The 25,511-nt window shown below is 30.2% G+C and overlaps 1 protein-coding gene across 1 annotated transcript in view; it reads left to right on the top strand.

Moving 5' to 3' along the window:
- Positions 1-25,511, top strand: part of LOC129965961 (arrestin homolog) — a 202,733-nt gene that overhangs the window by 126,842 nt on the left and 50,380 nt on the right. Inside the window, exons 2-3 of the mRNA XM_056080271.1 lie at positions 5,165-5,411; positions 6,657-6,852. Coding sequence (XP_055936246.1) covers positions 5,165-5,411; positions 6,657-6,852 — 443 coding nt within the window. The remainder of the gene's footprint in view (positions 1-5,164; positions 5,412-6,656; positions 6,853-25,511) is intronic.

Raw genomic sequence — 25,511 nt, 5'->3', positions numbered from 1 at the left:
ATCTAAAGATTTAAAATAGCATTTAAACTTAAATCCAAATATAGAAATCAATGCAATTTCCCAAAAAATACAATTCGCAACAAAATTCTAACGTTTTATAAATAAACTTCTTCAAACATTAATAATATTAAATTTAAAAAAAAAATCGTAATTCCACAAAAAAAGATTTTTTTAACCAATTTACCTACCTTAATTTACAATATATCAGTGTTTCATGATATTCAACTTTAGATAGAAAAGGAAAAATCTTAGATAACAATATTCTCTTGAATCACATACGAAACAGAAAAATTCCGATTTGTATCAAATCTTTGAAACCTCCACTTAAGATGAAAGCAATATTTCGAAGGAGTTCTCTTTTTACGAATGTATATATTTTTCTTTTGAGAAAGCATTTTGTAGGATTTCTTTCAGAAATCATATTTTGAATGAAAAGAAATACATAAGAAAAAAAATTCGTAAAAATACTGCATTGTAAACGTGGTATTTCTCTGACAAGCAAAAAGTTTTTTGTGTGATTTCATTTGAAAGAAAAAGAACCTGGAGCTTTCGAAAATATAACATGTTATATAGCACTTCTTGTCTGAAACATCTGTCACCATTTGCTAGAATGTAGTCAATACAAAGCATTGCGTTCATTACATACTGTATAGTAAATCGCATTCACAGTAACATTCATGAAGAATTGAAAATATATAAAAATTAATTTGCATTTTTTCAGATTACTATCTTAATTCATGCAGCTGTCCAGATTCTTTCCACATCTTTTTTCTATGTTAAGAAAAAAAAGAATTTATACTGTTGGTCGGAATTTAACAAATTTAGAAATCAATTTGAACAATAAGAAAAAATTTGAAATCTGCTGTCCTAAATTTCAAGTTATCATGTGACAATATTATTTTTTATCAATCAATTTGACAGATAAACAACATCAAGTTCTCACATGATTCATATTTCGCAATCACCAATTATTTAGAAAAGCGATGGTGTTTGACCATCTCAAAATCAATTGGGTTCCAAAATTTCTTTCTTGTGACCAGAACTTTATTTCGTGGAAAATCAGTTTAAACCGGTTTTAAGCAATCATGTGACTATCAGATTATGCATGCATCAATAGTTAAAAAAACGACGTTTTTTTTTTATTATTTATTTTTATTTTTATTATTATTATTTTTTTTGTCATCTCAAAATTGTTGTTCAACCTTTAAAACTATTTTTGTTAACTATAAAAATTAATATAACTTTCGCTACCTCCCTAGTTATTTCGCGTTAATTCCCATTTTCTTCTTTGTGCTTCTTCAGACGGTAATTTCTTATGACCCATGCTCTTTTTTTTTTTACTGCCCGCGTATTTTTAGACTTCAAAAACCTCAAACTAAAACAACATCATATTCTAACATGATGATAAAAGACAAAAACTTTAATGACTTTGGGTGATTTTTGATAGATTGGGACAGAAATTGCTGCATATCACCATTATATATCACCATTAAGTTCATAGATCACCTATCCATATCACTCTTGTTGCTAATTTAAAACTTTAAATTGTGATGACGGAAGTAGAATAATTACGAAAGAAGTCCAAAATTAATGATTAGTCTGCATTGTTATAGCAAGTGAAAAAAAAACTGCATCTGAAAACAATTATTCCGGAAATCGACTCACTCTTTGTATTTTCAAGGAGGCAATTTCAATATCAAATATCATTTATGGTTACTATCAACAAATCTCAGGGCCAAATTTTCAGTCAGAAAAAATTATCAAGACATCCCTTGCTAGCATAGCTTTATGTGGAGTATTTCCGATTGTCACCAAGAAACAGAATTTAAAGGCAAAAATATATTTCAGTTTTCCTAGAGAAAAATTCAGTTGGAAGTTGATACACTTCCATTCATCTCACATTTAACCTGAAGTCCTTCCGAACTGAAATAATAAATTTATTATCTATAATATCTACAACAGCATATTTTAAATTCCTATAGCTTACATCTGGCCTGTCTAGTTGTTTTAAATTTATTTTCAAACCATATATGACGAATATCCATTTGGATACGGTTTTATATATCGAAAATGATAATAATGAAATTTAAGATGTAATACAAAATAGCATTATACTGTATAGCAGTGGAAAGTAGATTTATTAGAAGTTTTATGGTTTAGAATTATGATATGAAACGATGGCTTAGGAATATGAATATATGACTTATGAAATGAATTGAAATGTCGGATCAGTTTTGATCCTTCATAAATTCTTCCGCCAGGGAAAGTATTATAAATAGCATTTCGGTGACTATAGCTAAAATACGATTTCATAAAACAATATCGATCACATTAATCTTATTTACAAAACTTTTTAATCTCTTTCAATGGTATTTAGCTCGAAAAAATCTTGGCTCAACTTTTAGAATGTGACAGCTCAAAACGGGCCAGAATGTAGTAAAGGAGAAGCTTTAAAAAAAAAACTTTCATAACAATCTTATAAATAAATAATATATTATATATAATATATATATTCATAACTTAATCACTAATAAAACTTTCATAACTTAATCTTAAAGACCCAGCCCATGACAGCTGCATTTGTTACAAGATTATGACTAATGGCGATCACGTTTAGTTCCCATTTGAGCTCCAGAGTGTGATTCGAGACACTTTTGCTTCACGAGTGTGATTCGTGACGCTCATATTTGGCTCATATTTGTGTTCACAAGTGTGATTCGTGACATTCATTTTTGATCTGAAATTATCATCATGAATCAGGGTCGTCAAAGTGCGGCAAGGAGTTAACAACAACTAGCATTTCGGGTGCTGAGCTTAAGCCAACGTGCAAATGGAAATCCAAACAGTTTCAGATGCAAATGGATATCTAAATGAGAACATTCAATTGAACTGTTAAACATATATTGAAAATGCGAGAGCAATATTTTATATATAGTCTTCTCTCTCTCTCTCCCTCTCGCGCTTGCGTGTGCGTGTGCGTGTGCGTGTGCGTGTGTGTGTGTGTGTGTGTGTGTGTGTGTGTGTGTGTGTGTGTGTGTGTGTGTGTGTGTGTGTGTGCGTGTGTGTTGATATCACTTAATCTAATTTAAATCCTAATTAATTTCCTAATTTATCTTAATTTAGCCCATATTAACTTCATTCTAAAGTGTTCACTCAATTCCTGATCCAATTTCCACTGTTTAAAAATATATTTTCAACACGCGCTCTAGAAAACGGATGACCTCAGCATTTCCTCACGCTCTGAGTGGGGGAAGGGGGGGTGTAAATGTCCTTAATACTTAAAACATTAAGGACCCTTTCTTAAGTCTACATGTGTCAAAGAAATCCCTATTAAAAATTTCATAGTAAAATCACTGAAAGGAAAAATGTCAGTCTCTTTTGTTTTTGTTTCGCTATTTAGACTGCCCCACCTTTTATCGTCGTTAGCTTCTTGCACCAGTAATGAATTCCGGAATGAAATAAATCTAAGTTAAAGACTTCGAAAGTCTCTTCATGGCTCAAGCTTCTTCTAAAACATATATAGCAGGAGATGACCTTTCAAAAAAATATAGCACTTATAAAGGATAATATTAGGCAAATGCCCAGAAAGACAGTCAATTTAAGACGCCATATTTATAAAATGGAGTTAAGTCGACTCAGAATTATAAATAACTTGGTTAAATTACATCTTACTTTATAATAAAATCTGCAATACGTTATTACAAAATTATTCTTTACAGTTAAGAATAACTAAAATATATAAAAATAAGTATACAGTTTTTATTTAAAAACAAATCAAATATACAGTGTTTTTCCTTGTGCTCTTTTAAAAGTAATCTATACTATTTTATTGGAGTATGAGCATTCAAAATTTATGGGTTAAACATCGAATCTCAGATACATAAAAAATGACAAATTGTTTTATATTGATTTTTTGTTTCATGACACAGGTTGAAAGGTAAAAAACTAAAAGTGCATCTTTCAATAAAATGCAAAGTTATTTCAACTGATTTTAGATTTGTACCAGTTTATCCAGTGTTAGTACTATCGCTTCAGCAAGCAAGGCAGTTCGATGCTCAAAGCCGTGGAAAAAGTAGATATCTAAAATCAATGCCCCATTTTTTCTAAAAGTCGGTAAATATTGAAATAGATTCCATCATGTTCTTTTCGAATTTAGGTTACAGCCGAATTCGGGGCTCTGACAGCATCATTAGTTATAAAGTAAGAAATATTTATATAAAATCAAAAATATTCTTACCTTTTATTGTAAATGTAAAAACATTTGTAGTTTTTTCAGACATGTAATAATATTCTGTCAGATATCATTAATGTATTATTTCACAAGTACTTATTTTTGTTGGAAACTTCAAAAATGTAATGATATGTAACGATACACTCCAAAAAAGCAATTTAAATTTTCTAACTTGAAACCAAATGAGCAGTTAATAAGCAATAGTGTGATATATAAAACTGAGTTCGATGATTCTTTCAAGATATGCAAAATGGTGAAATGATCTTATGCAAAAAACCAAACTGAAAAAAAAGGTTACAAGATAGTTTCTAACTTTGAGATGTCATTCAAGAATTATGAATCCAGTCATTTATTTTCTGGTTTCCCAATAAATTTATTCCTTCCATCATTGTATGTTTACAGGGTGATTTCAAAATAATGCTGACAAAATGAAAGGAGGAATTAGAAACATGAAAATAATAACATAGGGCAACATGTCTTCCAAATGCATTGGGCATATTTTGAGGCAATACTTAAGCTTGATTTGCTTACATTCTGAATTATCATATGCAGCATAAAAACAAATATATAAAGAAAATTTTAAGAAAAATCTCTTACAATAATGATTGAACATATTTTGGGCTAGGAACAGTATGAAAGAGAAGGGCAAGGGAATGGGGGTTCCCCGAATCTTTGGAGGGGGTTGGGGATAGCTTAGAAAAAAGATCTCCGTTTATTTCATTTTTTTTTACAGTCTAATATGATGATGAAACGAAGAAACAATATAATTCTTCCCAGTGCCATTTAATCTTTCTAAATTTTTGATGATAATTGGGGTTAATAAAATTATATAATGGCTTTGACGCCACTGCATTCCCTTTCATTACTTTCCATTTTTAGTTTTTTTTATATTAATTATACACTATCCAATTATTTAATATCTGTATATTACAGAGTGCTGAAGAAGCAGAGTCCTAACGGATTACTGACTGTGTACCTGAGCAGACGGGAGCTCATCGTAGAGGAAGGAGGCGTGGTCAGGCCCATCGACGGAGTGGTGCTGACCGACCCGGACCTCAGCGCACAGCACGAGCCCTTCAAGATCTTTGCACTGGTTGTCCTCACCTTCCGCTACGGCAGGGAAGACGAGGAGGTCATGGGACTCAAGTTCTACACTGAAGCCATTTTACATTACGAACAGGTGTGTGCGTGATTGATATAAATCTTTTTTTTTATTTCATTAGAAAAAGTAATCACTCCCCAATTAAATAAAATTTATTAAAATAAAATAATGTTGTTCTAATAGGACATTTATAATCCACACAGACGAGGAAGCAGAACTTAAACATCAATATATATTGCTAGTCAGATTGTTCTAATGTATTCTTATACGGAAGGTGCATCTAAAAAGTTCGGTGAATGGAGGAATATCTCGAAAGCAACGTGAGTAAGAAATATTGCTAGGCGCATGCGCAAGGAATGACATATGGATTAACATTAGCAAGGAGAGCAAGAAATTGACTCAGATTATTCTGCTATGGGCAGTCGAGTGGAGTATGCATGAAAATTCACATCAAAGTGGGATGAAACAATAAATAAAAATGAAATAAACATGAAGTTTTGTTACAAATTGGGAAAACACCATTACTGCTACCTATCTAGCGTGTTTGCCCACAGTTGTACAGGATTAGTAAGTGGAGTCAGCTGCATGACAACGCTCACCCCCATACTGCGATCTATGTATATAACTTCTGAGCCAAACGCCGTATAACTGTCCTCGCACATTCACCGTAATCACCTGATATGGCGCCTGCAGACTTCTTTTTATTTCCTCGCCTCAAGAGGATCCTGAAGAGCACTCGTTTTGCAGACATATCAGACATCCGACGACGTGTGTCATCTGTGCTTCACTTCATTCCAAAAGAGACCTTGTTAACTCATTCTAACAACTCTATCCACGATGCCAAAAGTATATTGTGATCAATGGATCTTTCATTGAAGGCGAATAAAGATATTTTGTTCCGCTGATTTGCTTTATTTGTTTTATGTCCCGATTCATCGTACTTTTTAGACGCACCTTGTATATACATATATCAATACATTCCAACACCTTTTCCATAACACCAGGAGAAAGACGAAAGTTCTTCACTGTTTGAACTACCATTGTGTCATTTTGATACATAAAGTTTAAATCATTTGTACTGAACAGATTTACAACAGCAAACCAGAATTTGCAAGGGGCCAAGCAGGAATGAATCAATTATGATTTACAAAATAAAACTACGAAGAAATATTATTTGCCAGTACAAAATATTTGGAGGAGATAAAATAGATCTAGATCCTAGGCAATAAATACATCTGCGGCAAGAAGAAACTGTATTATTCAGTTTTAAGTATCACTGACTTTCTGAAAATCTAGATGTGTATTGGATTCTGTTCTTTGCAGGTATACCCCAGTAGCAGCAAAAGTCCCCGTCCACTGACTGCCTTGCAGCAACACCTGTTAAAGAAACTCGGTCCGGACGCACATCCCCTCACTGTGAGCGTGTCCGGTCATGCACCTCATTCCGTGGGACTGAAGCCAGCACGAGCGTACGGCGGGAGCCCACTCGGTGTCACCTACGACCTCAAGGTATTTCCCGGTAAGATCTCAGTTCTTGTTCAGGGCTTTCTTTATTTTTTTATATGATACAAAAAAAATGACACCATTTTGTTAATTGTCATTATTAATGATTTTTTTTCAATTAAATAATAAGAAATTGACTAACATCCACATTTGGACTACTAAACTCTAAAGGTTTATTGAGATAAGATAATCAGCAAAGTGGTAAAAAGTACAAAAAAGGGTTTCAACTTTAGGAATCGATCAGCTCGGTTAATCAATAATAAAATCTAATAATAGCATAAAATAATAATAGCATTCAAATTTGATCACATGTCATTAAAATATATCTGATAAAATGCAATGAAATAAGGCAGCTCTATCAAAGTATAGAGGGTCAACATTAATTGCTAATTTAAAAAAGTTAGTCATATACTTACAACTGCAAAATGATTCAAATAACTCAAAAAATTATATTTTATTATGTTTCAGTCGATAAATGTACTTCTTAAAGTAAATATTTGTACAATATTTTCTACAAACCTATTTAGTAAAATATTTTTGACACATTAGTATGTTAACTGAAAAAAAAAAATCCACTTTTCCACATCTAAACCTATATATCCTACTTTTCATAACGGCCTAATACAGTAAATAAACGTAATCTATAAATAACTGGTCTTCCTCCAGTTAACAGAAAAAAAATGTTTTGAAATACATTAATATTATGGGTAGCTATATATAAAACATTAAATTTTGTGTGTGGGGGGGGGGGTTGATATTCAATTTAAGACGCATAAAATATAATTATTTTTTATCATTAAGAGGTTTTTTTTTTCAACTAAAAGCGAAAATCTATCTCTAACAAATTAGCTATTAAGTCACGAATAAAGTGAACTTATTGGGTATTTCGAAACTTTTTATGTATACCTGAAGACTGAATACATTTAGATAAGTCAAAATTATTACCTAATAAAATATAGTCATTTAAGTGAAATGGTAGTTCAAATGTCTTTAAAAGATGAGACGTAGGAAAGGTAAGGTTAAGGTTTAAGTAGGATGGGTTTTTTTTTTAGAATAAATTGCAAAAATTGTTAAAAGTATAACGACCAATAATGTTACAACCTTCATGCCATCTTCATAGTGAACTTCGTACATTGAAGAAAACAACAAAGTACAATTTATAGGAAAGCAGCTGTAACTACAAAATTATTAGGAAAAAGACGCTCATCAGAATCAATGACGTTGTAATTGTAGAACAAGTACTTCATATGACACCCTACCAAAAAATGTGCACATGAGAGATTTTATTGCCATAATGGCACTCGACTATACCACCCTAACTTTTTCTTCAGTTATATGTTAAACCTTCCACTTCAGCTATTCTTTTCAAATACTGTGCAGACTCTTGTTCGTATTTAAATGTCATCTTTCATCTCTTTAATTTTCTACCAAAAGGTTTGAAACATGCAGATTAAAATTAACATTAAATCCCGAATTCATTGCCAATACTCACAAATCATAATCATTCTCAATTTGTTATAGTAAAAATGCTAAATCCCAATGTATTTATAGTTATGCGACAATATAATATTCTGAAAATATATAAGAGAAAAATGACGAACTAAATTTTTATCCTTAGATAATGGCCTTCTAATATCATTCCATAGATGAAATATTTTATTCAGACTAATTTTTCCGATAACTACCGAAGTTCTGGTTTTTCCTATCTAGTTGCATGAAATATTAAAAAAATATTACTGACTTAAAGTATTCATAAACCTAAATAAAGCATAAAACATTAATATTCTGCATAGAAACAAAAAATACCGTTTTCATCCTTTTTTTTACTAGAAAATCAGGTTTCCCTAGTTTTTTCAGTCGAAGGAGAATGAACAGTAACTATATATAGTTAATCACAGAGTGATAGTGCATAAAAAGGAAATTTACATCAAAAAGAAAAATTGTTGACCGTAATAACTCACTTCTAGAGCTTGGGGACGGCATTTATTGCCCGCTAATGTGTTTTCTTTTTTCTGAAGTGGGTCGGAAAGGGCGTTGACGCGTTCGAAAAAGAAAACTTATTTTCTTTGTTTTTGCTTTTTCAGATCCAAAGTATTCGTTTAGGAATGCGATCTTCCGGGAATCTGTACACATTGAAACACATATCTGTTAAAGAAAGCCTTGTTGGAAAGGGAAACTTCCGGGCATTCTCTAAAACACTTTATATGAGTCCACAAAAAAAAAAAAAAAAAAAAAGATAGATGTAAATTTATCCCTTTAGCTCTAATTATGTAGAATGTTATTTACCTTTTATTAGAAATTATCAATTCTTTCATTTTTAAGAAAGATTAAAAGAAAAAAAACTCTCATCTGAAACTAACAAATTAATTTATCTAGAATCCGTTGAACCATTTGTTAATTATTTGGATTTTCATGTCATATGATATTATCAAAATGTTAATATTATTGTAAGCTGATATTCTAAAAGTTGTACCATGAATTTTAAGCAGATTCTTATGGAAAAATCCAATTATTGTCATGATTTCCATGCACTATTTCGGAATATTTTTGTATATACCGCTCAAAATGCAAAAACACCCATAATGCATCGATGACTATGACTCAAAATGACCCATACAGAGTCATATAAGATATACGACCTTTATCAGTTTTTAATAACGATATCATGTTTAAGTAATGAATATTTCTCTGCTCTTGGTCTGTTGACACATAAGAATTTCAGTTTGGGGTATACTTAAGATTAATGTACAGTTTCTCCCAAGCACATCAGTATCGAGCCAGTCATCCACAGACTCGCCAAAATCCTTTATCCTGAATGGTAAACAGAAATAATGACAAACGACTTTTAGGGTTGCAGTAAAATAATAATATGATTATCTATAAATTGCTGTAAAATAATGCAACTTTGCCAACTGCACAATAATCTTAAGTTTAGACTGGTCATATTTGAAGATGGTCGATCCAGTTCAAGAGAGATAAAGATAGTGATTCATGAATCAGAGAATCAAAATAAGTCTATTACATATAATTTAAAGTTTTTTCCTGTTACATAGAATTTAAATATAATCAACATCCTCAGCAAACTACAGGTCACCAAAGATGGTTCGATTATCATAAAATTAACTTCTGTTTGTTTACTGCATTCCACTACATTATATTGAATATTTCATAGAAAGTACGACATTTATTTAGGCTATATAACATTATGTAAAAACTTTAATCATAAGAATTTTTAAAATTTCAAGATTTTATCTATTTAAATTGTAGTGCAAGAATGAGATTTCCTGTTACATAGAATATATTTAGTCGTTGGCGTATTCTAGGTGAATATACATATCTCCTGATAATTAATAACTAAAGATACCGAAGTGCATTACATAAATCATTTAATCCTAGGATTATATTTAGACAGTCTTGAATTTGAATGAAAGAACTCTCAGATGTAGGTGATACAGTTATTAGACTGAACAGACGGCAGCTAATTACTAAGAGTTTTGCTATTTTCTGTAAAAAAAGTTCTGCTATTTTCCTCTTAGAGAAGCAAAAAGGTAATCTACTCTGCATCGCAGGCACATCTGTATGTTTCGGCTGCGTGAGAATCTAAGAGAAAGAAGATAAATTCTCACTAACGGATCACATTTGAATGATTCATTTTTGTTACATATAATAAATGAGCCATGACCGTTTATATATCTATCGCATACTCTTTTCTAAATTTTAATTTGAAAAGAGTAATTTAGTATTCGGAAGCTGATGCTGATCGCCTTTATTTTAACATAACAGATATAAAATAATAATAATAGCTTAAGTATAGCATGATATTCTTAAACGCTTTAAAATGAAATAATCAGATCATTACCATCAAAAAATGATGTTAACAATTTATTATATTGCTACCTTGCCCGGTATGTTTCCTAGCATGGAAAATAGTTTTACAGATAGTTTAATAGCTATTGAATGGTCAATGGCTGCCAGCCTTGGCGATGAGCAAGGCAAACCATTTAGTGATTTTGGCGGAAAAAATGAAGGAACCTGAATATTCGAGAATCTTGCCGACAGCTCTATTAGTGCATTTCTAGCTTTTTTAGAAATTCGACACTCTTGAGACAGGAGCTATAAAAAGTAAAGGCGCTTAAATAAAAATGTGTCTGTAATCGAATTGAGGTCAAGGCGTAATAGAGTCGAAAGTAGTTGGAATTTTTCTCAGAACTTTGGACTTTTACAGTTATAAATTATCAATCTGCTGTTTGTGAGCTACAGTTTAACTAAAGAGTCGGGTTTTTTTTTTCACGCTGGACCTTATTGTTTATTAGACATTATTTTGTTTAGTTACTTGCATATCGGGATTTTCACGTAGAATAAAGCAACATTATCCGTTATGGCTTTTGGGATTTTTCATCGTAGAAAAACGGATGAATTTTGATTTTTCTGTTAAAATATTGACAATTTTGAAAGATCATTTTTTGCTTATTCTCAAAATAATTATTGAAAATTCCAGTCTATTATAGAAATTATTGCCATTTCCTGCACGCGATAATAATCCTGCGGATATATCATCTCAATTGCCATCTCATATACCCATCTCGTTAATAATTATATGGTTCATCTATTTTGTAATTTCTTCATCACTATAACTTTCTTTTTGATTTCCCATGTTAATTGCACAGATAATTAAAATCTTTCTTCCTTGACTTCCAAAAAAAAGAAAAAAAATCTCGCGATTTATTATTTGATGAAATAATGAATGCACTAAAATTTATTTACGTAATTCTTTGAAAAATTTACATAATTTTTTTAACTTGAAAAGTTAAAAAAACTTACGCAATTTTTTTAAAAAATTATCAACAATCATGAAAACAATTGCACCGTTATTGGTATTATTAAAACAATTATTCTTGATTTTTAAAATGGTGTAAAATTAGATTCGTGCAATACTTTTATCGGATTATATAAATGTAAAAAAGCATAATATGATTAGTTTTTAATTCAGTGTAATTATAACTAAATTTTTTTTAAAAAATCGCTCCGAAGAATTCTATGAATAATTCTATGAATTATGATTAATTCTATGAATAATAGGCGAATTACATAATTCATTAATCAAATAATAATTTTATAAGAAAGTAACCATAACACAGAACTAAACATAAAAAATAATAATTTAAAAACAACATTTGGGTTCAGTTAAAGCAGTAGTTTTGAAAGTAAAAATTATTAATAATAAACAAAATAAATAATGATTTTAAAAACAACATTTGGATTCAATTAAAGGGTATTTTTGAAAGTAAACATTTTAATAATAACCATAATAAAGATTTAAAAACAACATTTGGGTTAAATTAAAACCGCAGTTTCCAAATAAAAATTATTAATAATAACAATTATAAATAATGATTTTAAACAACATTTGTATTCAATTAAAACAATGAATTGGAAAATAAAAATTACTTATTTTGAATAAAGTATAATAACTGTAGTACCTATGAAATGGGCGATTTTGAAGAAAAAAGTATTATATTGCAGAACGGAGTAACTAATGGATACAAAAATTCCTACTATCATTAAGGCACAATTTCGTCATGAGAGGCATTTTTTTAACTACTTCCAGTCACCCCGTAGCCACAGAATTAAACAGTAGAAACAGGGCTATTGTGACTGAACTGCTATCCACATTTACTACCCAGCTTTTGAATAAGAAAACATCGGCCAATAAAAACTCAAAGAATCTTCAAACTGTTGGTGAAAGGCAGGTTAGAAAACTTTTCTATCATTTTTAATGTTTTTCATTTTCAGGGTATAGTAATATAATGATAGAACTGTCACCATCCATAAGGACTTTTCCTGTAATTTCATTAAGTTCAATGCATTCTATTATATAGTGCTGAACCGAGTCTATTTTCTTACATAGACATCTATTGTCTTGCATTCTTCTGAATCTCATGAGGGGCATTTATCGGCAAATGTATGTTCTCAAGACATTTAAAACAAAGCAATTTCACAATTCCATATCTTTTAAAATAAAGAAATGAATGAGGATTATTGAATTTTTCAAACTCCGATGCACCATAAAAAAAGAGAAGAAAATAAATTTATTACTAAAAGTTATGTACAAACATGGCTACTCTTCGATATATGTGATAGTTCAGGCATTTCTCATATCAATGGACCAGAACTGATAGACTGAAGAACGTTGCAGACAATGATGTGAGACAGATCTAGACATTACTTGGAAAGTCCTCATTAGTTTGGAAGCTTTAGCATTTTAGCCATTTCTTCATTTTATTAAAGAGAAGAAAATAACTCGGCTCTAAACCTCTTCTTGATGAAAAAGGACTAGATGCAAGTCTGTTACATAGAAGATATTCAAAGAGCTGACCACGGGATTCAAAATATATGAAAGATGGTAGGAACACAGACAACAAAATGGCGACTAGCTTTCAAAAATTGAGACGATTAATGTTTAGATTTCTTGTTCTATATTCCCTCCTTTAAAGAAGACTCACAGACTTCAGAATTAATGAGTAGATTCAAAAGAGTGTTAAAGCCTGTCTCACATCACTGGTGACAACGTTGTCGAAGAGTGGATAGAAAACTTTGTGCACTAATGAGACAAATATGTGAATTACGTCATGGCAATTAAAATGATGTTGATGAGATTAAACGGCAATTAAGATGGTCCTTGATGAGACAAAACAAATGACAAATGTAATGGGAATCAATTAAAAAAGTAACCATATTTATGCCTAACTTTTGGTAATAAATTCATTTTATTCTCTAGTCTTGTCTTTTTTACAGACCATTGGCGTATGGAAGAAAAATGGACCTCATATATTAAAAGTAAAATGGTAGAAATTTTCTTTCCTATAAAATGCTGATAAAAATATTTTTTAAACTCTTTTATGCATTATTTTCTGAAACTTTATTAATCTTTCTTACCGATATAGCTCTTGAATTTCGAGGTTATCAAATCCCACTTTACAAACACTTATCTTTTGAACATTGGTATAAGCCCTTAGAAATATATTGCTTCAAAAACATCCGGACATAAAGGTAAAAGCATGATTCCTTAAAAGATTAAATGGAATTCAGGATCATTCACTAGGGGGAAAGGGCATAAGAGGAACTTCAGACGATTGGATTGATTTTCATAAATTAAGAAGGTCCTCGGGGCTCTTGATTCTATCTAAGCATCAGAAAAATAAATAATAATCGGAATAAATATATTTTCTCTTTTCTTTCCGACAGAAAGAACTACTTTGTTAGAATTGTTGGATTTTATTAGTCTTTCTCTTGAATTCCATAGAAGCTGTGACATGCGATTATACTTCCTACAGGCTCGCTATTTCGATAAATTCAATAAAACTCTTCACATAAAAAGTATTTACAGAAAAGGATAAGGTGAAGTATCTTCTTCTGAAAATAAATATTCTTTTAGGTTCAAGAAAGTTAATTTGAGAGCATCAAAGTAAAAGCTTCAAAACTGATATAATGTCAGTAAAAACCGATCAATTTTTAGAAATTCGATAGATAAATTAAAAAAAAGCAGTTATTCATCAAATTCTTTAGTATTTAACATTTAAAAATTGAAATTATAAATTATTGCTAGGCTATAATTGGTCTCTCTCTCTCTCTCTCTCTCTCTCTCTCTCTCTCTCTCTCTCTCTCTCTCTCTCTCTCTCTCTCTCTCTCTCTCTCTCTCTCTCTCTCTCTCTCTCTCTCTCTCTCTCTCTCTCTCTCTCTCTCTCTCTCTCTCTCTCTCTCTCTCTGTCTGTCTGTCTGTCTGTCTGTCTGTCTGTCTGTCTGTCTGTCTGTCTGTCTGTCTGTCTGTCTGTCTGTCTGTCTGTCTGTCTGTCTGTCTGTCTGTCTGTCTGTCTGTCTGTCTCTCTCTCTCTCTCTCTCTCTCTCTCTCTCTCTCTCTCTCTCTCTCTCTCTCTCTCTCTGTCTGTCTGTCTGTCTGTCTGTCTGTCTGTCTGTCTGTCTGTCTGTCTGTCTGTCTGTCTGTCTGTTTGTCTGTCTGTCTCTGTGTGTGTGTGTGTGTGTGTGTGTGTGTGTGTGTGTGTGTGTGTGTGTGTGTGTGTGTGTGTGTGTGTGTGTGTGTGTGTTTGTGCTTCGGTTATCTTAACATGATAACGTGTCTAGTTAATTGCGTGTGCGTGTGTGTAATGATATTTCTTAATCTAATTTATATCTTTATTTACTTCCTCATTTTTGTCTTAATTTTGCCCAAATCAACTTCATTCTATAATGTTCTCATTACCTGATTCAATTCCCGCAACTTCATTCTAAAATTTTCTCTTATTCCTGTTCCAATTCCGCTTTTCATTTAATTAATTAGACACGTGCTTTATAAAACTGCTCACTTAAGCATGTTCTCAAACTCCGAGTAAAGAGATAAAAATCTGTCATTCTAAGCAAATTCTTTTAAAAGATACCCAAATTTTTTCATACGTGTCAGAGAAATCTGTATCAAAATCTGATTGAAAAAAACCACTTAAGGGAAAAAGTTTGTCGTTTTTATTCTTTTTCCCCTGTATCGCGATGTTAGCGGACGTCAGTTTCATCATTATATATATATATATATATATATATATATAGTCGTTTATAATTAAACTCACATAGAGATACAATAGACAAAAAAGAATGTTTCAAAAAAACAAAACAGGCAACAAATATGGATTGTTGGCATATTTAAAGGTTTTTTTTAATTCTTTTTTTAAATAAAACCAATCTAAGATTGGACTGAATTATGTATTTGTATGAAACTGCAAGATTGTTATAACTAGTTCACAGATTAGGATATTTAACATCTGTTATAGAATTAGACAAATATGTTCCTGCACCTTAAAAATGAGTTTTCTTATTAATTTTTCTTATCAATAAGTGACATTTTAAATGCCAATTCCTATTATTTAAAAAAAATTAAATGATAATCTTGGAAAAAAATTTCCTGGCAGATACCATGGCACAAAATTCCTAACATGGGTGCGATATCTTGTGTTGTTAGGGGACACCAACAGGGATTCAATGCGTTCTTAACATCGTTCTGCGAGGTTTCTTCTTTTGAGGATATATTAAGGAAATAGTTTTTGATACATAAGTTCGAGATATTGAAACATTAAAAATTTAATTAATAATTACTGTGTTTAGTTTCCTTTAACAAAAGATGGCTAACACGTGATTAGAACTAAAATACCGCCATGAAATAGTCCAAGTTACGAAAAGAAGGCGTACTGAAATTTACTAAGGTAATTGATCCTAGAATAAATTCCACGTAGGTATTTACAATATACAAAAACTAACATTTATCGAAGTATAAAAGTTTTGGCGCAATAAATCTGTGTTATCGGAGGGAAATTTTCAATACATTTTTATATCAATAGAAAAATTGTTGCGAAATAGTAATTCTGTATCTCTATGCAATTAGTCTGGGCTTTGGAAAGAAGATTTAAAAGGATTCTTAATGGATGCTGATTGAAAAGCAGGTCGATAACCTGGAGGTAGACAACTAGCTTGGCAACCATCTGATGGAAGGGCGACAAAAATGAAGTTCGGGAATATTTAAGAATTTTGATTGATTTCTTTTAGGAATTGAGATCTGGGGGTTCTTCTAGAAAAACTTCCAAGTCGATTGAAAAACCTGTATAAACGCTAGAGGCTGAAGTAGTTTATTTATTCTCTCTTATGTTCTGATTGAGACCGAGTGTAAACTCATAAATCAGTTCATTGTGCTATTGATTGCAATTTATTATTTGAAATTTTTCTATTTGAATATACGTTGCTTAAATTCTATAAATGATGTTCTTTGTGTGCATCTAGACTGTGTTTATTGTCTTGCAAGAACGAATCGTTTTCCGTTATTTTATTGGACTTTTCACACCATACACCCACAAGACGATTTCCATAAGAATACGTCCCCCCTCCCCTCCGGGAGAGGTACCTCCCCGGAGGGGAGGGGGGACGTATGAAAAATGCCGGATAAATAAGACGAGTCTTATTTCTCTTGAATAATAGCTATAGTTTGAGGTCAAATTACTTCTATTCTGATGAGGGTACATAGCTGTATTTTCCAAGGAGTTTGGCCTTCATGTCTCTACCTGTTGTTGTCTCAATGTCTTATTATTCTTTCTACGCGGATTCCTAGGCAGGGCGAAGATAGCTCATTAATGATATAGAAATGTATTAAAGAATATAAATTTAATAATTAATTAGGATCAAGAAATGCCTGTAGTTAAGCTCAGCCAAATTATCTTATTGTATATATTCTTCTGTAATTAGGTATTCAGATTTATTCATATTTAAATAGAATTTTTCCCTTAACATTTCATACGTTTCGAAGTAGTAAGTATTTGAATATTAAATCCTTCACATATCGCAAAAGGACAAAGATATATATTTTAAATTGAAACAAAATGTGCTTTAAAATGGAATCAATTTCGAAAAGTTCAGCGCAGCATAAAATTAAGTTGAAAAAGATATTACTACTTCTTAATCTTATCAAACTATTAAAAAGTCATTCGGATTTCAGAGATCCATATAAAGAGGCGAACTTTTGAACAATAAAAAATTTCGATGGTATCCGATAGCACGTGTAAAACACGATACGTTAAAGATTAAATTCGTTTTGTTTTTTGTAAAGAAAAAAAAAGTGAACGACTTTCAGAAAAATGATCGGATTGATTTCTTCTTCTTCTTACCGATTTTATTTTTTTGTTACTGGCATTTATAAAGTTTTCGCCGCTAGAAATATTTTGTTTCATTCGTTTTTTCTAGACCAGTACAAAAACATTTCATATTAAGAATTTTATTAAAACTTTTTAGTGGTATCTGCTTTGATGCGATATTAAATGTGTATAAAGAAAAACATTCTCATTGAAAGATAATTTAAATTTTAAAGCTCTAATAATTCAACAATAAAATGTTGAGTCAATAGCTGCTTTCAGTGTATTTCTAATAAGTAATGTAGATTTATACAGTAAATATAAATACTAATCAAAGTGTTTTACTTCTATTTTCTCATATCCATATTCATTCTTACTTAAAAATCTGTCCAGTAGGTGCACGGTGAAAAATCCAAAAAGCTCAATAAATTGCATTTTTTAACCAACATGAAAAACTTAGCCGAACTATAAATAAGAACAACACTTACAGTAAACAGCAGCACACAAGCAGCAAATCGATATTAAACAATCACAATAGCAGAAGAGAACTCAACTGTTTTCATTTGATTAGACTATAACTTGCTTAACTATAACTATAGACTTGATCTCAACTCAATTGACTGTGTCTCTCGGTTTTTCATAGTTTCCATGATAGGTCAAATATGCTTTAAGAACAAACCCTGGAACTCCAATCCTTGTGGAGCTATCGCCAAGATTCTCGAATATTTGGTATCCTTCATATTTTTTCGCCAAGATTCATTTCAAAATAATTTCGCCAAAGTCAACTAAAATTGCCCTTCTAATTATGCGAAACTAATGGCAGGATTTTCATTTGAAGAATTTCAGCCTCTTTCATTTTTGCTGACTGATAACTATTTCCCAAGGTTTTTGTTTTCAATGAATGTAACTGCAAACAGACCATTTTTCATCGCCAAACAAACCATTTTCCATCGCCAATAAAAATAGTCGTTTTCAATATTTTTCGGTATGGGGAGATTTCACTGAATATCTTTCAATTAAGGTAGAACATAAGTATCAAGCTTTTAAAAAATATCAAATTCTGCAAATTTCTGAAATAAAAAAAGCATCTCGAAAACCTTCTCTAATCTCATGAACGGAAATGTGACAAACGAATTGGGTGTGGCAATTTTTCGGTCATCATTATTTTTACACATAATTCAGCTGATAGTGAAAAATGAATGAAAAGCAAGTTTGTAAACCAATGATAACGAGTGAGATATACTAATTATTAATGCCATACACTCCACGAATGTCTTTCATCAAGACTCTTCTTTTCTGAAAAGAACGCAAAATAGGAATATTCTCTTTTTCTTACTCCATGCTAAAAAATGGCTTTAAATAAAATTATGTGCAATTATAATCCCTTGCAATTAGACTGAAAAATGGAAAATAAGAGAAAAAATAACTTTTTTTTTGTTTTTTTGTTTTTTACTTTAATCATATATTTCTTTGACGTTCTGAATCTGAAACGAAAAATTTCCAGTATCAGAGTGAAGCTTCACCCCACATGAAAATTTGAATAAGGCAAATTGTAAAACGGTTAAAATTTGCGTATAAAACAAACTAGCACTACGATTTTTCATAAATATATGAAATTTTTAATTAATTATTCTATTAAATTAGAGTTTATAACTGACATAATTTTTCTATAATAATTTATTTTATATAAAAATGCCACTAAATTATGAAATTTTAATATAATATTTTTTATTTAAATATGACGAATAAAGATGTAATTGAGCTTTGAAATTTGAAATATAAAAAATAATGATAAACACCACTTAGTAAAACATTAGAAATATTATATTATTTTTTATTTCACGAATAGTGCACTTAAAAGCCTAAACGAATTAGCTTTTATTTTTTGTGCACTTTATTTTGGGAGAGAAAATACTGGATGGTTGTAATTAAACTTGCCCCTATAAACAGCATCCTACAACGCAAACGGGCGAACGGATTGCAATGAAATTTGGTATGCTGACTATACACGAGATGCACTCACGGAATTCCGAAAAAAAAAATTTAGCTCCAAAATATCCATTAGAGGGCGCCTTTTCCAGAAAAACGTTAATTTTAACACAATAAATGACCAAAACAGAATACAGGAACAATATTAACATTTTTTGACTAGTTTCTGATCACCCTGTCATCGAACCACATTAAGCAAGTCAGCAATCTGACTCTCCGACCCGCCACGAAGGCACACGGATTTAAACCATAAAAAATGAATGACCGGACCGCCGCAACAGTAACATTGGCGGGAACTGTGGTTGAGTCCTAAATTCCATCACCGGCCACGGTACAACCCTCCCCGAAGGAAGTACGTCCCGTCATCGACGGGAGGAGTCAGATCCCCCACGTATTAGTGTACCCTCCAGGGTGGCGAGATCCAACCACCATGCCGGAAGCATTTCATCCTCATTTTGAGGTGCCCTCTGGGGTTTACCACATTAAGTAAAGGTAAAGAAAAAATAACAGTACGCTGTTTGAGGAAAAAAACAGTTCAGTTTGTAGAAACAAGAACAGATTAGGACGAAATTGCACAAGCGGTGCAGTTGTTAATCGTGTCCAGGACGATGTAAGGAAAGGTGTTCCATGTGATCACCCTGCGAAATTTCAAGTCGATGGACAGTGTGTTCAACAGCAGTTGTGATGCTTCGCACATGAAGCATTATGGAGTTTCCAGCGTTTCTCGGGTTTTTCTTTTATTTTATTACTCATAATTAATGTTCTGGATTGTTAATATTGTTTCTGCATTCCGTTTTGGTCTTTTATTGCGTTAATTTAATGTTTTTCCGGAAAAAGCGCCCTCTAGTGGACATTTTGTAACGTTTTTCGAAATTCCGTGAGCGCATCTCGTGTATGGTCAGCATACCAACTTTGTAGCAATCCGTTTACCCGTTTGAGTTATAGGATGATGTTTATAGGGGGAGTTTAATTATAACCACCCTGTATGTAAGAGAGTTTGAATTCGAATCTCTCTAAACATGAAGAACCGCAGAATCATCTTAAATGAAAAATTTTGAATATATATATACATGAACATGTACAGAATAATTATTACCTATATTTAATATGAAAAATTAGAGTCGCAACTTTGTTTTATAAGCAATATATAACCGTTTTACGATTTGACTTTTTTGATATTTTTTTCAGAAGAAATATAAAAGATGCTCCCCCTTAAGAAGTGGTAATTTCTAGGTTCTCAGTTCCTTAAAATCAAAAGAATATTTGATCACAATTTAAAATATATGAGATTTTTTTTCCTTCTATTTTTTCTCATTACAATGAACTAAAACTATCGAAATTAAAAGTGAGATAAATGATATCAAATGAAATAAATTTTATGAGTGTCAGAGAGCATTCAAAAAGGTACTAAACTAATTGCAAAACTGCAATTATTTTTGCTCTAACCTAATAAATAAAGCAGCCTGAAATGCCATATGAAATTATAAATAAGAATAGTGAAGAAAAAAATCATTTTCTTACGATTTGCAAAGAATGTTTCAGAAAAAATGAAAGATATATTTTTGATTGTTAGTTTGCTTTTATAAAGATCAAGATTTCAAAGGTTAAAAAGGGAAATAAACGCTCTTGAATTTATAGTTTATCTGAGCTCAGATTATATAAAATGTATTAAAATTTAGAACATTTTTTTTCCATTTAGTTCATAAAAGTCTGGCCATATAAATATTTGCCTTATTTTAAGATTTTACTTGACATAAATCTGTGATCAAAAATTTCCAAGAGAAATCAAGATTAAATAAAAGTAAATGTATTTATTCTAACTTAATAAATAAACCTGGTCAAAGATTTTATTTGTAGCATATGAAATCATAAATTTAAACACTGAAGAAGGAAAATGAGAAATTTCTTCCTATTTGAAAATGAAGTTGCTGGAAAAAGTAAATAGATATCTTTGGTTGTTTTTATACTTTTATAAAAAGTAAGATTTCAATTTTAATTAAGGAAAGTAAGTAACGCATTTGAATATATGGTTTGACTAAAAATCAGTTTATATAGAACCCATTAATTTTATTACATTTTCTTCCACATCTTTTCTTACAAAAAATTCTGTTGTATATAAACATCAACCTAATTTTAAGATTTTACTTGACATAAACTCTGTGACCAAAAATTCTCAAGAGAAATCAAAAATAAATAAAAACTAAATTAAATACTCCCCAAAAAATCTTGATATTTGGAATTAATTTATAACGTCATTCCTTCAAGAATTTATTTACAGTACACTAAATAACATACCCACAATTTTTCAACTTCTTTCCTATTTACTCTTTTTTAGAAATAGTCAGTTTTGATTTCAGAAGGTAGAATTTTATTTCTCACTTGGACATTCTTCCGTTTAATTTAACCTTAAGGGAATACTTTTTCTGAAACTGGAATTCAAATTAAACATCGGCTTTTCTTAATGTAAATAATTCCAAATGAATTTGGTAAAATAAAAATTCCATGCGTTGACTTGGAAAATATTTATAATAAATCTCTGCGAAAATTTAAAATATTTCGTTAATACTAAAAAGAATATCGGTTCGGTTATAATATTTCTTATACTTCATTAGAATATATCTTGATTATTCAACGATCCAGGAATAAAATCTTAAATAAAACATCAACTGTGAGGAACTCTTGGGAAAATATAATCAAACATTCTCGGTTTCTTAATTTTTCAGTGGCAATAACGAGAAAAATTCGACAAATTTATTTTTGTATTCCTCTCTCTTCATTAAAATACGTGACAACGCTTGAATTAATTGTTGTGGAATTTTAAAATAACGAATTTCAATTCAAAAATTATATTATTTTTAAATTAAAGATGCAATGAAGACAAATTATTTAAATACAATTAATTAAAAATTAAGGATGCAATGAAGACGAATTATTTAAAGGCGATAAATTAAAAATTAAAAATGCAATGAAGACGAATTATGTAAATACAATTAATTAAAATTGATACTTGAATTAATTAAAAATTAAATACAATTAATTAAAAATTGATGAATTAAAATGAAAATGAATGAATGAATTGAATATATGAGACACAACAGAATTTCATAGTTTGTATATTATTATATATATATATAACAATCGCAATCGCAATAGAAGAATAAAATTTATCATGTGATATTCACAATAAAATTAATTCAAAATATAAAATTAATAGGCGATTTTTTTAAAGGTAAAACAAAATTTCTCTGTGTTTGTCGTGTGTCATATCCATTTTTGGCATAAGCGAAACTGAAACAACTGCTCTAACTACCAAGACCACAAGAGTGACGTCATACAATGAAGCAAGCATTATCTATTCTTCATTTATTCCGTTACACGCGCAATATTGATTTAATTTTTTTAAACTATATTTAAAAAATTATGATCATTTTTTATTGAAAAGATAAGTGAATGATAAGTTTAGATAAGTCACCTTGCATAGTTTTAGTTAAAAGTTTTACTTTTATAGCCAATTTATCAATTTTAGAAAAATATAAGTATTCCAATCTTACTAGGTTGCGAACTATCCCATTTGATTTCACTTACCCATAATTCGTAAATTTTGGATCCATAATACCTAGTTAAGCATCCATATTCCCAATAAATTGATTACTCAGATTCATTAGAGCAAATGGTTTCATCAATTGTAAAACTCAATATCAGGTGATGATATAAAAAAATGGTGCAGAGACTTTTCAGTTTCGAGTAAAACTTTCAAATATTTAATAAAATTTTCTGGTCATTTAATTATTTTTTTCCTTTTCAAACTTGCGAGATATTGTTACAAGAAATTTTCGGAATAATTTACTAAAGTTGAGATTAATAAAAATTAATTATATGAACTTTAAGCTCAAAAACCGATTTCAAAAATAAAAAAGATATGTAATCCTTTACATTTAAACTATATAAAATTCTGTAAGAAAATACATTGCCAAAATTCTTTACTATGAACGCCATGAAATTTGTCCGAAATAAGCCACATTAAATCTTTCTTCAGATTCCTCAAAGAAATCAAAAAGCAACTTTGTATTTTATTTTATTCTTTGTTGTTGTTGGTATTAACGTGCTTTCAGAAAAATGGATTTCAGAAGACTTATAGATAAGTGAACTAATTAATTAGTTAAGTTATTAAATAATATAAAGAAAATAATAAATTATTATAATAAATAATTAAAATTAGTTCACAAGACATCAGATATATTTTGCTTTAGTGTAATTGTGCTTCACAATCATAAATAAAAACTGTCTGAACAAAAATTTTAATTTATTCATGCATTCATACCATCGAAATCTCTCACGGCATTTTAACTTCACTGAAGTGCCAACAATCATTAAACAAACGCCCGCAAGAATAAATTGTTAAAAATGATGTATTACACCTTCGAACTGTCGTTCCATATTTAAAAGACATGTTCCGCATAATTAACAGATAAAAAAAGCAGAAAATTCACTTCGAGTCTGCAGGTTTGCAAGTTGAAAAATCAATTTAACGAAAATCAGTTGTATTCGAGAGTCCAGCGAATGTTAATACCTCCAGTTAAGCATCCTTAAGCTCAAATAGTTGTGGAGTTTCGAAGACGTTTTTTACATGTCGTCCGCATCAGCTCGCCTAGGCTTCAAATCATGAGGTTCATCCTAAAATAGTTTATCTTAAATGATATATTAACCTAAAAATATTGAATCATATAATCAAAAATTGTTATTGAGATAGATTTTCACTCTGCGATAAATATGCTTCATTATTTTTATTTAAGAGAAATATTGAGTGAAAATTTATAATCTTTCTCAAATAACGAAGGAGAATGTGTGTCTGCATATATGTTAGCATTCTACAAGCTATGCCGTTTAACTTAAAATTGACAAATGCGGTGCAAATATAATTTGAAAGGTAAAAGCATCAACTTTAAAGCAATTCTTTTTTTTTTTGATTTAATTAGAATTTTTATTAATTAAAAATTAAGCATGATTTTAGCGTTTTATTCCAGCAAATATTAATGCTTAAAATATTTTATATGCCTTTTTATAATTTTAAAGTTGTTTTTAATGGTATAAAATCATTTGAAGTTACAATTTCTAATCACTGTTACTTTTTTAAATATTTTTTTAATATTTAACAATAGATTATGTTCTTGCGCCGAAATTCAAACCATTTTACTTGTTTCTTAAATATTTAAAATAATGTTTCATTTCATTGATGAAATCAAGGAGAAAAGATTCTGTTCATTATCTGCATAATTTACTTGGGGAATTGACAAGTGATGTTACATTACCATGAAAAACAACTTGAAATTATAAAATACTCATTCGGATAGTTAAGTTTTTTATGGCATATAATATCAGGATACTTGATATTCATTCCATTTTAAACATGCATGTACACAGTAAACAGAGGAGGATTATCAAAATAACATATCTTTAATGTTTTTGATAAATCATGTTAAAATCATGTGAGATTTAATTCAATTTAAATACAATATATATTTCCGGTAAACTAATGAGTTTCCAAAGTGGATTAACTTTAAATAAAATTTTCTAACTTTGTTAAAAAATTTTGCATTTTATACTCTGTATCAAATTTAATGCTTGACAATAAAATGTTACTATAAAAAGTTCAAATAAGTTTCATAATATAAAAGTTCATGGAATACTGCAATGCTGTTATGCATCGCTAGGGAGAATACAATTGGAAAAGTATTTTAAAAAATACACTGACGTAATAAATTTCCAATGTATGTATATCTTTTGGGGGGGGGGGGCTTCTTTAATTAGATTTTTCATCCAAAGAAGCAGTTAAGAATTCAATATATTTATATGACAATGTGTTTCTAAAATTCATTGTATTGAAAAGGTGGACTTTATTTGTACAAGCATGAAATATTATACAGATTTAATTTAATACAAGATTTATTATATAAAAATTTTATTTTAATACAATAATTTTAAAATTTTCTGGGGGAATATTAGTTGCATTGTATACGAGTAAATTGGA

Source organism: Argiope bruennichi, chromosome 4, assembly GCF_947563725.1.
Source record: "Argiope bruennichi chromosome 4, qqArgBrue1.1, whole genome shotgun sequence".
Lineage (NCBI taxonomy): Eukaryota > Metazoa > Arthropoda > Arachnida > Araneae > Araneidae > Argiope > Argiope bruennichi.
The sequence above is the reverse complement of the archived record's forward strand: the minus strand, read 5'-3'. Positions and strand labels throughout refer to the sequence as shown.